The sequence below is a fragment of the Betta splendens genome, chromosome 1 (assembly GCF_900634795.4).
Source record: "Betta splendens chromosome 1, fBetSpl5.4, whole genome shotgun sequence".
Classification (NCBI taxonomy): Eukaryota; Metazoa; Chordata; class Actinopteri; order Anabantiformes; family Osphronemidae; genus Betta; species Betta splendens.
The window spans coordinates 4,613,918-4,631,872 of NC_040881.3; the positions used below are offsets into that span (position 1 = coordinate 4,613,918).

General features: G+C 40.1%; 1 protein-coding gene across 24 annotated transcripts in view; it reads right to left on the minus strand.

Moving 5' to 3' along the window:
• Positions 1 to 17,955, minus strand: part of sorbs2a (sorbin and SH3 domain containing 2a) — a 43,264-nt gene that overhangs the window by 17,059 nt on the left and 8,250 nt on the right. For 20 of the 24 annotated variants that reach the window (XR_003786910.3, XR_003786911.3, XM_055506808.1 and 17 more), the window contains 8 exons: positions 14,208 to 14,397; positions 6,570 to 6,625; positions 5,064 to 5,153; positions 4,651 to 4,677; positions 4,422 to 4,546; positions 3,570 to 4,193; positions 1,241 to 1,367; positions 555 to 730 (listed from right to left, as the gene is read on the minus strand). Coding sequence is in view for 22 of the 24 variants with exons in the window: in XM_055506808.1 (XP_055362783.1) it covers positions 555 to 730; positions 1,241 to 1,367; positions 3,570 to 4,193; positions 4,422 to 4,546; positions 4,651 to 4,677; positions 5,064 to 5,153; positions 6,570 to 6,579 (1,179 nt within the window). In the remaining 2 variants the exon portion in view is untranslated. Of the gene's footprint in view, positions 1 to 554; positions 731 to 1,240; positions 1,368 to 2,634; positions 3,064 to 3,569; positions 4,194 to 4,421; positions 4,547 to 4,650; positions 4,678 to 5,063; positions 5,154 to 6,569; positions 6,626 to 14,207; positions 14,398 to 17,955 lie in introns of all 24 variants that reach the window. The other 4 variants (XM_055506827.1, XM_055506871.1, XM_055506819.1 and 1 more) reach the window with 3 other exon arrangements.

The following is a 17,955-nucleotide window of genomic DNA, read 5'->3' on the forward strand; positions in this document are numbered from 1 at the left end:
ACTAAACAGTGTCTGGACTTTTTCAGTGTGGAACCCAAATGCTTCTTCTGTGACCAGAGTGTGTGTGACTGTGCATGCAGCACTTGCACCGCCAAGAGACAGGCCAATTACCACTTCGCTCTCCAAGGTTACCAAATCGAGTGGCCACAAAAATGTTTGTCTGGTCACAACAAGGAGCATCGGTTTTCCTTTTTTCCCTGAAGTTTTTTCTAGTCACCTTTTTTTTGCCTGAATTGTTGTGTGTCTCGTTTTCCTGTTTGACTTTCTCATCCCTTAGTTTAACACATCTGCCCTTAAAGACAGTTTAGAAATGCATAATTGACAGAAAAACCACATACACACACTTTCACAAATCAACAGCAAGTACATTAGAGTGGCTTATAGGAGCTAACAGAGGCATATTAGGAGAGATAGTGTAAAAAGAGAGAAAAGGGTCAAAACCTGGTGAGTCTGCTCACTAAAGAAGACAAGTGAAACAGGTCAAAAAACACCAGAGCTACACTACAATGTATCTGAGTGGCTCATTCACTTTGTGAGTGAGAGTTGGACCTCACCGTGCGGATGGCGATTGGGATGCCTGACTCGTCCACTGGGCCAATGCCTTCATAATGAGGGGCTTTAATAATCGAAACCTTTTTTTCTTCTTCTGAGAAGCGGGCAATAGGCACAGTACTGCTGACACTGGTGAGGCCTGACACCATAGATTCTCTGGTGATAGACTCGCTGCCCTCTAGGTACAGAAAGAAAGCAGAGAAAAGAAACAAACGTGACAGTTGTTCCTAAAATGCTCAGAAATATGTCCCCTACAATTAGTGGCACGTGTCCACATGTTGAAGCGGCAAGACAGTGAACCCCAAATTGCTCTTGTTCTGTGCATGATTGCTTGGATAAGCATCGGCCAAATGATTACGTATTAAAAAAATGTTCTCTCTTTGTTAAGATACAGTACATGCATACATACCTCCCCCAACCTGTACTAAAAATCTATTAAACCTATTTTGCAGTCGATATAGACTACAATCAATAAATAACTTTAATGGCAGCATTTTGATACTACTTACTGCCATTTCACAAAGTAATAATAGGCCTGACTTCCTGTTGGGAGCTCAAGATTGAGATTTTAAGCAGTAAAATAGTATTTTACTGCCTTTAAATGCTTTGCTGAAATATGCTCTTAATAAGCAGTGATATTAAAGAATTGCAGTTTTCTAATCAAACAACAGTACACAACAGTACTCACCTGAACTCCTGCTCTGTCTCTGGAGCCCTGTGTGCAGTGAGGGGGGAGGTGGAGGGTAGGATGGAGGTGAGAGGGGCCTCTGTGGATGGCCAGTACTACCATTCATTGCGTGGGAGAGGACCTGGCCCTGAGAGTGAGCCACAAATCAGAAACAGAGGCATTAAGGCCATAACAATTACAACCGTTGTCAGAATTTGCACGATTGTGTAGCAGAGCAAACTATACAACTAATTGATTAGTTTTAGAAATCCAACATGAGCCTTCTAATTGCTACAAACATTTGTGGGGTAGAGGGTTCAATATAGGATTGTTTATCAGGACGGACATTGGATTTGATTCACTGGAGGTGCTGAATCTGAAGTGAGTGTGCAAAGTAAGAGGCGTTAGTGAGGGAAAGGGACACTTACTGAATTATTCAGTCTAAAACAAACAACACAGACTGAATGATACAAGAACACGCTCTATGGCTCATCTCACAAGGATGAACCTTTATACTGCATTTAAAACAAAGATTTCTGATAGCTTTAAAAAGCAGTGACTACTTTGCAAAAAATGCCAACAAAACAACTTGAAACCAATGATCAATGCACAATAAAGCCACATGCAAACACAGATACTATTGTAACTAAATTCTTGACTTGTGTTCAGTGGTTAAAGCAACAAAACTAATCAACACCTCTGTGGGTGCTGGATGCAGGATGCGAAAATAAATAAATGTTAATTAAATAAATTAGTCCAAGAATAGAATTGAAACAGGTTTTGCTTCATAATTATTTCTACTAATGTACGTACACTTTAAGTTTGGATATAAAACAGAGCAAGCTAAGCTTAGTTTAAAGAAGAGGTCTGAATACTGCAGCCCCAACAACATGGCAATTCATTTACATTATCAGTCTTTTATAGGTATGGCGATATATTACAGATGTAAATGTAAGCCATAATCTAGAGTCACTGTCTCTAATTGAGACTTTGTGTTAAGAAACCTACAGTAACTAGTTTATTCCTTCCACATCACACATCCTGCCTGACAAGTTCAGCCTGACAAGTTCAACGGCTATCAACAGATTATAGTCTATCGTGGCTCTTTAGTCAGATGTTGTTTTTTAATTTTTTACAATAAATAAAAAGCAAAAAAGTGCAACAAAATACAGACAATCACACATAGACACAGAGTTCTAATGGGCACATTATCATAGTAGGAGACCATACTGGGTTGAATTAAATTCTGTATCTGACGGATACAGGTAAGAGGTTGCAGTTGATGGTTAGTGGAAAAAGTTGGTAGTAATAAAGTTTTGTGGTGGTTTGATTCAGGCATCAAAATGATTTGATGGGGGAACCATTTGTCTTTGTAAACAATGTGTGTTACAGCAGTGACTTATTGGGATAATTACATTAGTGACAGTGGCTGCTGCCGTGGTGGAGGCCACAGAGGCTGTTAGCGCATCATCGGGGCCAGCAGATGTGTAGGCAGAAACAAGGCTGAGAGTTGGTGACGGCGTGGGTGAGGCGCCAGGTGAGTCCAGGCCACAGATCTGCAGCTCGTCCAGCAGACCAGCCGTAGACGACGAGTACTGGCTGAGAGCCGACACCGTCACAGGTGAAGCAGAGGGTGAGGGACAGCCAGTGATGCTCACACTGCTGACTGTGTTAAGGCTCGGCCCACTGACTATACAAGCTGCGATGCCAGTTCCACTGGCAAAAGGAACATACGGGGTGGGCGACAGAGTCTTGGGCATTAAGCCTGACAGGTAGTCGAGGGAATCTGAGCTGTGGCAGCGGTAGGGAGAGTGCTGTGCCGCAGGGTTGGGGGAGGGAGGCCCCTGGTGTTGGGTTGAGTTGATTGGAAAAGGAGGAAAGGGAAGAGTGCTTAGTGATATCACTCATTGCACACAAATGATGCGTGAAAGTAACGCATAAGCCAAATGATGAAACTTTGATGTGAAACCATAACAAGAGTGCCACTAGGCTGCCGCATCATCCCTTGACACACAATTAACGCTGTGAATTAAAGAGAGGTTCTGTTAGTTCAAACTCTGTGAAAAGAAAAAAAATTGAGACAATAGCATTGACATATGATAAATGAAACACTTGGTTATCACATATACAGAATTAGCACTCACAAGCAGATTGTGACATGCATTAAAACACATGTCTCGTTTAGAAAGAAAATAATTTCGCACATCCTGGCTATGGGACAGTCTTATCTGTTTGTGGGATGAAAAATGCATAGTGAGTCTAACATACAGACCCCGTGAACTAAAATGAAAGTGTCCAAAATCATAGTGCAACTCCATTTTTACAGTATGTACAGTGGGCAATTAAGTACCAACAGCTCTGCCGGAGAAGGTCTTGGAGGAACTGCAGGAGGAGCCTCCAGCTGGCATTGAGTTGGATGTGTGGTATGAGCTTGGGCTTGAGCAGGGGCTTTGAGTTCCACTGTGGGATTTGAAGGCTGAGGTCCCAGATTTTTCAGGTTCTCCGGGCTCAAATGGACAGAAAGCAACGCTGTCTGCGTCAGGGGCTGAGAAAGGATGGGAAGCCTTTGTGATGGTGAGGAAGTGGGTGGAGGGGAGCCTGTGGTCTGGGTCTTAGGTTCGACATTAAGGTAAGAGTTGAGGTGCACAGGGGGGTCAGCAATGGTGACTGGGGTTAGTTTGAGGGAAGACACCTTGCGAGCCTGGACCTGTTTATTAGTGGAGGCAGATGCACTACATATGCTAATGTCATTTGGAAATGCGGGCTGGTGTTCCTGTGCGATGGGGTGTGCACCCGTCTCCGAGAAGACACAGGATGATGTGCTACTGATAGTGTAGGACTCTTTCAAAACTGATTTTTCATTCTGAGCAAATGTTAGTGTGCTAGGGCTAAAACCATCAGCCTGGGCATTAGTGCCGACGGACAAGTGGAAACTTTCCCTCCGGGGTGGTGGCAAAGGCACATGGTTGACATCCTTATTGATTGGTTAAGGAGGAACAGCCCAAGTAAGTTGAAAGAACAATACATATAACACAAAAAAACAAACAATCATCAGTAACACTCTCGTCAAAGTCATAACCAGGTTGTCAAAATTACGTACATTACTGTCGGAATGACTCATAGTTAAGAATTTTTGTGCAGACACCACAGTATTAAAAATGCTAACGCTGTACACCTGCCAGTCAGAGTGCGTGACATTTACCTGTGTTGGTGACTTTTTGTCCTGTAGGTTGGGCCTGACACTGCGAAAGCCTTTAGCTGCAAGAGATGAGCTGTTGGCATCTCCATTCCTAAGGCCATCTGTGGCACTGTGTGATCGCCAAGAATCTGAAGGTAACACATGAGCGTCCTCATTATGTCTTGGCACCTCCACAATAGTGCCATTGTCATTTGCAATGTCAGGATTCAGTCTTCACCAAAAAGCGACTTACCTAGGTCTGATGAGTGAGAATCACTCCCTGGGGAACAGAGAACACATGGCAAACAGAACACATGTCAAAAGTACTGCATGGTATTACATCTTAACTAGTTCCACAATGTCATCCCATGCTTCTTCATTTGTGTGGTGTTGGAAAAAGAAAGGAAGAAAATAAAAAATGAAGAAAATGACTGCAACTGAACTGAAACAATGGCATCCCAGACTTAGAACATTAACAAAGCACACTGAGGCAGTATTTCAAACAGTACTGTACGTATGAATTAAAGATGCATAAAGTGAATGAAACCCCAATGTGAAGCACTTCTTACACACTCACCTCAAACTTTTAGCAAGTGGTTACCCGGTAAATGAGGCTCATATTTTTAAACATGTGTTGTTTAGTTGTGTGGCTGTGAGTGTTAGTACCTGTAGCTAGATTTGGTGAGCTCTGGACCCTCTTCATGGGTGAAAGTATAAGTGACAAGGCCACGCTTTTGCGAGCGCATCCTCCACTATCTGAGGAATCACAGCCAAGCAGGTGATCACAGAGGCAGAAGCAGCAGCACGCATGCGCATGCATGTGCGCACATACACACATACAGTACAAAAAGCATTGAGCCAAACACCGGCAAAGCACATGCATTCAAACAGCATGATTGTATGCAATTTTAATTATACTTTTGGTAATGGCAAAGCAAAGACCTTAAATTGTGCACTGAACCAGTGTGTGTAGGATATTACAAAGTAGAAACTGAATGCTCCTGACCAGCTACATATTGGTAAGATGATAAGAATCGTAAATACAATTAATCATGACCCTGGATGCTGCTGAATTTGATTCTAAAAGAGTGCATTGATTTCATCCATCCATTTTCTAAACCGCTTACTCCCTAGTGCGGGGTCACGTGGGTGCTGGAGCCTATCCCAGCTGGCTACAGGCGAGAGGCAGGGTACACCCTGGACGGGTCGCCAGTCCATCGCAGGGCAACACACACAACCATTCACTCACACACTCACACCTACGGGCAATGGACCAATCAACGTAATGCACGTCTTTGGACTGTGGGAGGAAGCCGGAGAATCCGGAGAGAACCCACGCAAACACGAGGAGAACGTGCAAACTCCACCTTCTTTCTGTGAGGCGACAGTGCTACCCACCGCACCACCGTGCCGCCCACATTGATTTCAGTAACGCCATAATGATTTATGAAGGATAGAAATCACTCTTTAAAGCTTAATAACATAAAGATATTTGTTCTGACAAATGCTTTATTAATGTTTATATTTTCTCTCCACTGAAGTACAGTGTTCTTACACAAATGCTGATGAGGAATCTCAAAAAGCCATTGGACAATACCAGAGGTTTGTATTCTTTTTTGTTATGCTACGCAGGCGTCATTCAGCATGTGTGCTTGCTTTCAGTTGTGCAAATAAAGCCAAACAATAAAGACTCTCTGAGCTGCCACACACAGTGGCAGAGTCTGGAGAAAGCACAAATCACTCATTACAGATTCTCCAGCTGAAATACGCATTGAGATGAGTGCCAAGTTTAAGAGCTTTGAAAATATATCGAGGGTGGAATACGTCACTGTGGTTAAAAGCAATGGGCTTACTCTGCTTATTGATGCTTTTAGTCACAATAACTGTGGCCCAAAATGGACCAACACCAAAGCGGTAAAACAGGGTCACGGTTAGAGTTACGGACTCATGCCTGTGGTGCAGGAAAAGTAGCTCTCGGAGCACTGTATTAAAATAGCCTTGTAGACTGAATTGCAGAATTAATTTTTAACTTTTAGTATTACATGTGAACAATGATTTCATGTTTAGTATATAAACAAATACAACATAATTATCCTAACTGTGTGAGGGGCATAGGCTACAAGGGTTCCACAATGGTATCATAAAGCATGCTGCATGGTGTACATACAGTACCTGTATTCATATTGAAGAGCACTTCTTACTGATGTACTGCAGAGAAATATACTTTTCTGGAACAAAACACAGATAGACAAAAACTGTGAATGACAACAATTATGAGCAGGATCATTCCCAGTTGTACAGTAGGAAATCTCACTGTTTTGGCATTAAATACTTTAGATAAATCTAAAATACAAGCAAATATTTGGAAATCTGGCTGTCAGGTTTACATTGGTTCTAATCACAAAGATAAAAGATAAAATATGTCCATGGAAAGTGTAGCCAGATTAATGTTGTGTCTTGATATAAAACACTGCAGCCCTAAACTGAAAAATACGCTTCACACACAAGGTCCCATCAGACCTGAACAGAGTAGACAGGGAAAACTGGATAACATACTGACACTATTTTATAAACGTCCCTGATCCCTGCAGCTAAATACTGTTCACAGCTTCACATAAATGATTTATGCTGCAGGGTTTACACAGTAAACTGAGAATTGATCAACAGCACCATTTCTTAAGTTTGTGGAGGACAACTTTACAATGCTGAGAATGCTCTCAAAGATTTAAAGAGACTATTTATAATGCTATACTGTGATATGTCAAGGAATGTTGAACTGTCATATTATGTGTAAAATCCATGTTTACAAGCAGTTTTAATTAAATTAGCTCAAAAACAGCTTATCAGTTCATAATATCTTGTAATAAGAGCTGTTGAAATTCTGCCACTTAATCTTCCATACACTTTCTCTAAACTTGAGTAACTCGCTATGCACTGTACAACAAAGCTAGTGTAAATCACACACATACCCCCTGTCATGTTCAAAACGATGTTTATGCCAAAGTTTAAACCCTTGGAATCCAAATGTGGGAACATAAATTATTCCAACTGAATGAGATGCTTAATGACCTCAGCGAATTCCTCACGGCACACAGACGAAACATAAGTAACACTAATGGCACTGATAAATGAGAGAGAATGACATGTTTACTTAACTGAAGCAATATAAGATGCCTGTCGCCTGCTATATGGAGGAATATTTTAGGAAGAGGGTGCAAGATTGATATGAATAGGAGAAACATTATAAGCAAAAGGCACCATATAGTCTGTTACAGCTCTGTGTGGCTAAGTGCTTATGATATACTGCACATCTGAGTAAAGATCTTAGTTGATACCTACTGTACAGCAGACAAGCAAATTGTATGTAAATATTTCAGTATGTACTTACTTATGTAATGCATTTTAGCATTTGGTACAGTTATCAGTTGGAAGATAACTCTGAGCCTCATTGACAAGTACAGTCCCAATAACTGTGGCTGTCCTTTACGGGTAGTTATTTTGGAAAAGGCATGCAACCATATTCTGACACGAATGTGTAAACTGCCTCAGCAGCTGGCTCTGGTGATGAGTGGCTCTAGATGAACGACATAGCACTGACATGTATTTGACCATGCAGACAAATTTACAGGCTGGATCAGGTGAGATGACAGCCAACATCTTAACAGAAGATCCAGAAGAATAACTTCTGAATCAAAATACCCTGTACTAATACACAACACTGTGTAGTGTTGGTCATTAGTCTATTTATGCTCTAGGCTGTGCAATAATATTGATGAAGTGGTAATGTGAGCAAAGCAAATCTATAAAGTGGCATTTTCACGAAACGTAAATGTGCCTTTGGGACCATCCTTCAGAGAAACTCTGAAGCTGATGGCCCCCTTATAAGCAGTATAATAAATTTCATTTATTGCATTTTAAATAAAAACACCAAAACCTTGTAAACCTGTTTTTACTTTGTCAATATTGGCTACCCACTGACTTTTTCTTTTTAATTAAATTACAGTGAAGTTTGCAAGTGTCTATACTGAACTGACTACTACAACTAGAACGTGCATTACTTGTAGGACAGGCCAGGTATCATGGGGTACTTTCAGTCCCTGAAGACCTAATCCTCACCCTCATGCAATACACCCTCGTAAATCTATCTCCGAGAAACACATACACTCGCACCGGGGTAAATCATGTGTCTGGCGTCACAGCTTGTCGGCGTCCAAATGATGGTCAGATTATAAGCAGGATCGTGTTTCTTGGGGACAGATCAGTGGCGACACAACAGCTGTGACTACGCTGCGATGTCATGGCTGAACACAAGAAGAAGTCGCACCAGGCTCTACACCTTTGATGAGCTCTGACTGTCTTTCCACAAAGATCGTTATAGACATTTAAAAAGGGAATGAGCAGCACTAACGATCTGGTGTTAGATCGTTAGCAGTGTATATTAGCATGCATATCACAGTGTATACTAGAGAGAAGCCAAATGTTTCCCTTTATATTCAGCGAGGTCTCAATACTTTAACACTTAAATGTATGCTTGCAAGGAAAGCGGCGAGAATAACTGTTATCAGCTTCAACACCTATTTTATAATTTATTATAATGAATAAACCTGTAAATATTCAGAAGAAGGGCTTCAACACTACAATACAACCACAACTCCACTACATGATAATCCAGTGTTTAATAATGAAAAATAAATGAGAGACCTGAATTCCCAAAGCTGTTATGTTTTAGTTCTTCTACTGATTCTGCTGGCCAAAAAATTTGGTGTGTTCGAGCCATTTTATTTTCTTACTTTGCCGTGGTTTATCTGCCGACTGTAATTTAGGAATTGGTGGACCACTCTGGAGACTAGTGTGTATATAATTACTGAGTGTAATAGCTTTGGGACTGCAAATACACAAGTCAAAGCTATAAACCACAGGAAGCCGTGATGTCCAACACCACAAGCCCATCTAGTTGCATTAATGTGGTGAGTGACCCACTGGGGCATATTTGGTTTGTATTTGGGGACTAACTGGGTCTGAGCACTGAATGCCTAAAAAAGATGACAGTGTCTGGGAATCTCATCCTCCTGTAGGTCTTTATTTGCAGGGCATTACTGCCTGGCTAATATCGTCTTCTTGATACAGTATGTTTTAGAATTCCTGACACTGACAAAAGTCTGGAAAGTCACTTCTAAAGAGTGTACTTCTTGAAAGGGAATTTACATGTGCAATCAGTTGCTGGGATTGCAATATACATTCTCACAAACTTTTTATGAAAAACTTTACATGACAATGCCCGACTTAACTAATGTTGATAAAATGGGTCTCTATTCAAAATGAATTAAATAGGCCACAATCTTTGTCCAAAAAAATCACTAAAGTTAACTAGACCCCTAAATGAAACTTCCACAAAAGTGGAAATGTATAATGTAAAGAAAAACATCATGCAGACAGAATTACTGGTGAAAAAAGGCAACACAAAAGGAAGGAAAGAAAAGCAAAACACAACCTCAATGAGCACTAACCAGGATGCCATTACTCTTTGGCAGTCTGCCTTGGTGCAGACAAAACAAGTGTATAGAAACAAACATGGCACCATCACTCCATGAGAAATATTACAGCAATAAAAACAAAATGAATAACAAATCTCAAGCTGTTAATGTAGAGTTATGGCATTTAATATCTTTTATTTAGTTTTTTCTTCATAATCAGATATTTATTTTTAGCTTTACTAAATGTGGTGCATACTTTTTATTAAATTTAGGCATTAGTTCTTCACTTCCTGCTTCATGGATAGCGTGTCCTGTTTTCAAGGCAAGTGATACTAATGACTACATGCAAGCGCATCTCCTGCATTACACCTGTTTCAGCAAAGAAATTCCTAAACCCTATAAGTTCTTTATATAAGGAATTATAAGAACATTTTAATTTTAAAACACAAAAATAAACATATCAAAAATAATTAAACAGAGCTTTAAAAAGAATTTATTTTGTGTAAGTGTGAAGCCAGCAGAAGAGAGTGAGACTGTAAGTCATTGGATATAAGTCTACTATGGTCTCAAGGGTCATGACCCTGGTTGTGGTCACTTAGACTAAGACATATGCTCAGCATGTCAACAGATTAAGATCTTTAGCAAACCTATTTTAAGACACAAGTAATATGTTGTCAGATGAACTTTTGTACTCATTTGTACTTTTATGGGGAAGCTTGTCAGCTGCTCAAAGCTTAACAGTAAGCTATCCCATGTGTGTAATATTTAGTGTAAACATTAAGAAACATTGATTATTTTTTCCTACATCTGTTCTGCAGAAAATATTAACTACTGTGCCCAAACCCAGAACAATAATAAGATTACAACTGGACCGAGACCCAGCGCAATCTGTAAAACACCACCATAGGAATCAGAGAGAACAAATCCCTTTTCAACAAGGCAACAGAATGTCCCTGAAGTACAAACATAAATTTCCATCAAGACAGGACAAGCCTAAAAGCCAACTGACGGAGAGAACGACCCCTCCAAAAAAGGCAGAATCTAGATTTGCTTCATTCCTTAATTACTGAATTGGAGCCAAGTTATTTTCGTGGTGCATTTTTGTGGTAAAATGTGGGGAGGGCAGGATCGCAGTGAGAAAAAAAGGAAATGCTTGGGAATCCAAATAAGAGTCTAGCAATGAAGAGTTACCCATTGTGATTTGTGTGAAGAGCGTATTTGACAGGCTGAAGTATTTCCAGTGCTATTATTGTTAGCAAGCATTCATGTCAGACAACACCCAGTGAAGCAAAACTCAACAATAAACTCAACAATAATATTTAGAATAAATTCACCCTATAGTACAACAGTAGAAAACGATTAAACTGTAATAGTTTGTGTTAGAACTTAATTAAATAATTTTACGTATTTCTTTATTCTATATTTGAAATACAGCAAGCCACGAAACTCACTGGCCAGTTTGATAAGAATAACTATATCAATACAAACTTCAACAAAAACTTTTCATGCAAAAACAAAGACTTTCTAGCTGATGGTAACAAAAACTAAATATGAAAAATTTTTTCTCAGCCAACACTTTCAAACAAATGAGTCTTTCATGAAAAAAAAAAAACTCCTTCACACAAGGACAAAGCTATGTGTTAGATGCACGTAATTTTATATAAGACAGGTTGGTTCTGCAGCACAGTTCTACCACTAGTTGAACAATAGCCACTTCCAACAAAGTCTCTGTTATCCGCCTTGTTTGTTCAACCTTGCCACTCATTAGCAGGCCCCCCTCTGGCCGTATGAATGGACAGGGGAGGTCAATACACTGACCCTGCTTGCCCACTCGCTGCCCATACCGCAAGCAACAGAGGCCCATGTGTTCTACAGATTGCATCACAACTGCGCTAACGAGCAGAGGCATTGGCCTGAGATCCCTAATGCAATTATGCAACACAACCCCGATACTCTGAGCAAGGGCTATGGGAAATACAGAATAAATTGGATGTGACAACTTGTGGGTTTCGTTGTCATACCATTGCTATACAGAACTGAAGATGCATGCACTGTATACTGCTCTCATGTCCTCATGTGTTCTTGAACATGAAGAGGGAGAGGCTTAAATACAGAAGGAAGAAAATGTAGAAAAGCATGAAATTAAAACAAAAATCAACAGATTAAAAGAGGAGAGTCGATATAAAAAGCAAATATTGAAAAATTACATATCACTGAAAATATGAAGTCAGTATTTGGGTCTTATGTGAGATGTATGGCTAAAGCCAGCAGTAAACAACACCTTTAAAGCCACTGTTTTCATCCTCTCCAAGATGACTCCACTACAAATAGTGCTCTGTAAACATGGTGTTTGACTACAAGACCACAGGACCTCAGGCTATAAACAAGCACAACAAGCTAATGTAGACACAGTTAGTATAACAAGGTCACAGGACAAATAAATGCAAAAGGTCAGTATTACAGACATTGTTTCCTGATGAAATTTTAGAACTTTAAGCTTTGCCTAAATGGCTGCAGATATTTACAAGAATGATAAACGGGATGATCACAGATTTCCCTTCACAACATCAACACTACTCTGGAGAAATTAGGAGCATCAAAAAACTAATAAAGAGGTTGGAAAACAGTGTTAAGTGCTAACTACTGCTTACTCTCACCTTACATTCTGTCAAATCGTACAAAATCGCATTGTAGAACATAATCAAAGCAAGGCTTAACCAGAAAGACTATCAGTTGTGGCTAAGATTACATTCCCCAAACATAGTCTGGATTCCCTAGGTACCAGTGTAAAGTGTCAAGCATGTAGATAAGAGGAACTTGATTAGCAAGGATGCTATATTTACTGCCATTAGACGGGACCCTTTACCCCCTAAGGTGGTCCAGGAGGCGCAGGAAAATCTATCTGGTAAATCTTTATGCTTTCTGAGTTCCAGGCAACACTCCAACATTAACAGCTTCATTCCTAGATTCTGGCATTGGTGTAAAGAGAATTTTCAATTTTAACCATCTAGGAACTGATTAAAAAAGTTAAAAGAGTTAATCATATTGTTGTAATTTAAAAAACAAGGCCAAAAAACTAAAAGGTAAAAACTTATTTGTTTTGTGAGAGCAAAAGAGAATTAAATGAGACAGGCAAGTATTGTCGGCAAGGAATGAGGAAGAGGATAGTCAAAGCAATCGCTAAAAAGCGTTAGAGTCACGAGTGCTGTAAACAGTGGTACTTCTGTGCATGATGAAATCTGAGATCTAGATCAGATGAATTTTATAGTTTATGCACACAAACCTACAAAAGGGTACTGTAATTGCTACCTAAACCCACATCACAGGTAATACACATCCAGTTAAACCATCTCTGTCCCAAATAATAAGAAACCAAAGGTCTTGTGACCAAAAAGAGTTGTATCCAATGTATTAATAACGTTACACTGAGCATGGAAAATAGGAAACACCTCATTGTGTTTCAAAACCAGGGGTAAGGGAACTAGGAGAACCATGCTACAACCTGAGGGTGGGAACCACCCCTTACTATGTGCCCAAGGGGTCAAGGTGACATTCCACAACACCTCTGAGACTGCCCTAATGGAGGAATTGGTGCATGTCTTTTGTTGAGTGGGAAAGAAGATACCATGAAAAGGAGTGTAACAAGAGATGGAAGTATGTAAAAGGAACAGGGAAAGGAAAATTAGATTCTACTAAAAACCATGGAGTAAGAAGTAATGAGGAAAAGGACACAAATATTTGGGGGTTTAAACTGAAGCTTTTCTTTATGTTTAGTCCATCAAGATCCAAAGGTATAAACGTACTGCTCATTACCAAGTCAAACTTAGTAAACGTCAATACATTTGCTAGTGTTTGTGTTTAAAAACTTGTAAACTCTTATACTGTAATCTAAGTTATATGCAGATGCTATTTTGGAGGTGACTGTGGTAGGAACTGTTGATTTTATTTGACGCCATTTGCCCTGTCCACTGTCACAAAAGACAAAAATTCTGCTCCAAGTCTGTAATTGTGGGTTTTGGCAGAAAGGATAAATACATTTCTCTTTCAGTGTCTGGCCTGTAAAAGCTATTCAGACGTCTTTTTAATTTGCATTCTTCATAAAGCATCATGTGCTCATAGCAATACATACTGTAAAAAATATATATAGACATGTCACTCAAAGGACTAGACTACCACTGTCAGAGCAGTCTTTGTGTGTATTCAAATTAAATATTAAATAATAATATTTAAGTGTATATAAATATATATACATATATTAATATATACAATTAAAGGTCTGACATCTCCACCAGCACAGTGCAGGTGCAATACAAAGGAGGGAAAATTGAAGTCTTACCGTCATAAAACCAAACACCTGGGGACTTCCTAAAAACAGTCAGGTATAGGTGATCCCTGTGCACAAGTGCCAATTGTCCTTCTTTCTCTTCTTCTATTCTGATTTACTTTTGTCTTCTTCCTCCCTCTGCTGAGGATGAGGTCTCTCCTCCTGGTCAAGCTTTACTCTCAGATCCTTCCCTGGTTAATGCCTAGGAAGCACAGAGAGAATAGAAAGAGAAGAAAGTTAGAGAGCCTAAGAGGGGGAGTGACAGGGAAAGAGAGTTCCCTGTTTGGGTGAAGCAGTGATCAGATACGGCTATTTTCAGACTCAGGCATGCTCGTCTATGAGACTGGAAAGTTAACCCCCAGTGTAGATGGGAGGGGGCTAAGTGACAGAGCTGACTGTCTCTATTTTACCACACACACACACATGTTGCATGCGTGCATACCACACGGTATGCACTCCCATGCATGCATAAACAGGCTATTTCTATATACTGTACACAGTATCGAGCGAATGACAGCATGCATTCATTCTTAGATGTTATACAGTCAGTCAGCATTCACATATTGTTCAAATAGAACCACAGGTTAATGCACCTTTGAAAGCTATGCAAGGTTAAATAGATGCCCGAATGACAGTGGGTGTGAACAAACAGAAGGGTGTGCGAGCCTCCACACACCCATCTTTCCTCCTGGGCTTTAATGTCACACAGTAGTCAATATTGTGGGTGCCGAGATATGTAAAGTGGGTCCTCCACACAGAAACTGACAGGAGGGTCAGATTATTCTCACATGAGACTTTCTTTCACATTCTCTCGGTGACACTTTGATCGCCTGTCAAGAAGGCGTCATTCAGGGATGTGCTAATGTCCACACATAAACACAATGTTTCTTTAAATCACAAATAATCCATGTGTGGACAATTTCAGGTCAAGTTGTAAATATAAACATGATAAATATATCTACACTCACCTGTCATTAATATTGTTAATGCTGTGTAATTCATATGGGAATGTATATTTGGAAGTGACCACACACATACACTCACTCTATATACAGAGGAGAGAGGTCAGCCTGAAGCACCTCTAGACCCCAGACTCCCTGCTATTCCCAGCATGATGATGTAACTACTGCTATTACCATCTCATATTTAGAGCCTGGATACCTACAACCTGACAGGCAGCTACCGTGATACACTTTTTTCACTACTTTCCATCTTGTCCCTTCTCACCCATCTTCAATAACAAAACTGAAAAGTGATTAACAAATGACTGTAGTACAGATCTGGATGAGTGCAGCAGTCACCACAAAAGGAAATTCATTAATTTATGGTATTGTGGCTTCATTAATGGCACAGTAAGTGACAGCTAAGAAGACTGCTGAGCGGTGACTTTGCCCAACAAAAACAGCTGAAACAACAGTGAATCAAAGCAGCACGGTAGCAGTTTAATTATGTTGCTGCTTTTTGTCTTGCCCAGTCTAATCTCAAGCCTGTTCAATAAAACACTGGGTTGACATTAATTGCCTTTCTCTAGATGACATGCAAATACTGATACACCTAATGTATGATAGCAAGTGTATAAATTCTGACTGGGTCAGCAACAAGTTTTTTAAGCCACAAAGTTAAAGGAACATGCTCAGCCAAGTGTCAGCCCGTTGCCAACCTTGGCAATGCAGATGCACTTACTGCGTAGCTGAGACGGCCTAGATCAACATGTGTCTGCTGTCATCATGTCACTGATGCAAAAATTACGTCTACATCGTCATATATGTGCCCCCTCCTACACTATGTCTACACACTTTACCGTACACACTTCCACAAACAGCAGCTGCCCCTGTTTTTTCTGTTCACGTGCCAAGGATCAGCGTGGTATGGTGGAAAGCTGACAGCGGAAAGGTGCTAATGATATAACCTTAGGGACAGAAACGGGGGAGTATCAGGGGACCAATAAAGTGCTGAAGGAGTTAAGTACCTGAGTTTATGATTAAGATCGATTTACCAACAGGATTAACGTTTAACTTGATTGAGACTTGAAAAAAATATGACAGAGCCTCAACATCTGTACATGCATCACCCAGAGTTGAGTAGAAAAATAACATGACAACATGACAGAGCAGCAGCTTATGACATTATTACCGTATCAGAGAAAACTATTTTTATAGCAACTGACATACACTCACTTTCAAACACACCGATACTTTGACCTACGAGTCACTCTGGACTACAGGGGCCGTGTCGACATGGGCTCACTCGTACAGTTTCAACACCCAATTCATTATCAGCTCCTGTAAGGCCCTGCCATTCCCAGTTAAGTAAGTGGTGGGATATAAAAAGCAGAAGAGCTATGCATGTACGTATTCGCAACTAAGTTTAAAAGCATAAATCAGAAAGCAGATCAAAAAGGCACATAAACACATGAATCCACATCCATGTTATACAACAGCCAGAGTGCCAACAAATTGTATCTTTGGAACATCATACAGCACAGAGGAATGTGCGTAAGGAGTAATTTATCGCTGCACGCACTACTGTGCAATGTACAGACGCACTAATTCAACAACCTCTTATTTGACAGCAACAAGACTCACTGTAGGCTATATTCTACCGTGATATTCAGTGTCACCTGTGGTATGATTGTCGGTTGTCACAGTATGTTAAAACATTAGTTACATAACATTTGGCAAATCTAAGCCCAGTGATTTAATCTAATGATTTAGAATGTTTGTAGTATTGTCATTTTACAACAGTAAATACCTGAGAGGCTGTGAAGGGTATGTTTGAGCCTAACAAGTGAGGCAGTTGTCTAAATATACTACTAAATAAGGAATGATATTTTATATTTTAAATCTCACCTTTTTACAGTGCTGGTTAAACTTGTTTTGAGTGTTATTCTAGCACAACTACACAATCATATTACACCAGTATTTTTTATATACTTTAAATGGTTATGCACACAATCACTTGCACTAATGCCACTTTGACAGGAGTACACAATCAAACCAACAATACAACAACTGGTGATTTTTTTTTCCTTTCTAATCTATTTTTTAAAATTTGTAAAACATTGTAACTAATCCTCTAATTAAATTTGTATTATCAATAAACAATTAGTATTGTCAGAAAGACACCTCATTCAGCGGTTTAGGTAAATTCTCCCTGGCCAAACGGCTCAATAAGCTCTAAAGCATCGGTCCATTGAGAATGCTCAAGGAGCAAGCATGGCCAACAGGCAGCGCTATTATCAGTTAGACTGACAATTAGCCACAATTTCACACAGTGCTTGAGCTATGACATCAGCCTCTGATGAAAGACTGAGGGAGAGAATAAAGGAGCAAATGGGCAGTAGGACAATGAAAACAGAACAGACCACGAAAACAAGGAAATAAACAGGACAAAGGAAAATCAGAAGGAATGTGTGCAGGGGAGACCAAAAAGAGAACGTGAGCTGTGAGCTTAACCCAGTGTTATATTCCGTACTTTCACATTCTCCTACTGTATTCCCCGATGGCCTAGCTTGATTGCCTTTTCTCTCGCTCTCGTTGTCCCGCAAACATAAATGAACACGTCTTGAACATATACTGTCTACGCTGGCAAGTGCAACTGGATTTAGACTAATACACAAGACATCCTTTCTGGCTCAGTCAAGTCAAAATGCAGTAATAGGTCATTAAGTCTGCATGAGAAGCTGGTTATTGGTGCAACAGGCCCTCCTGAGGCAGACTGTCAACTGTTGCTGATCACATTGTTTACCACTGTAGGTCTC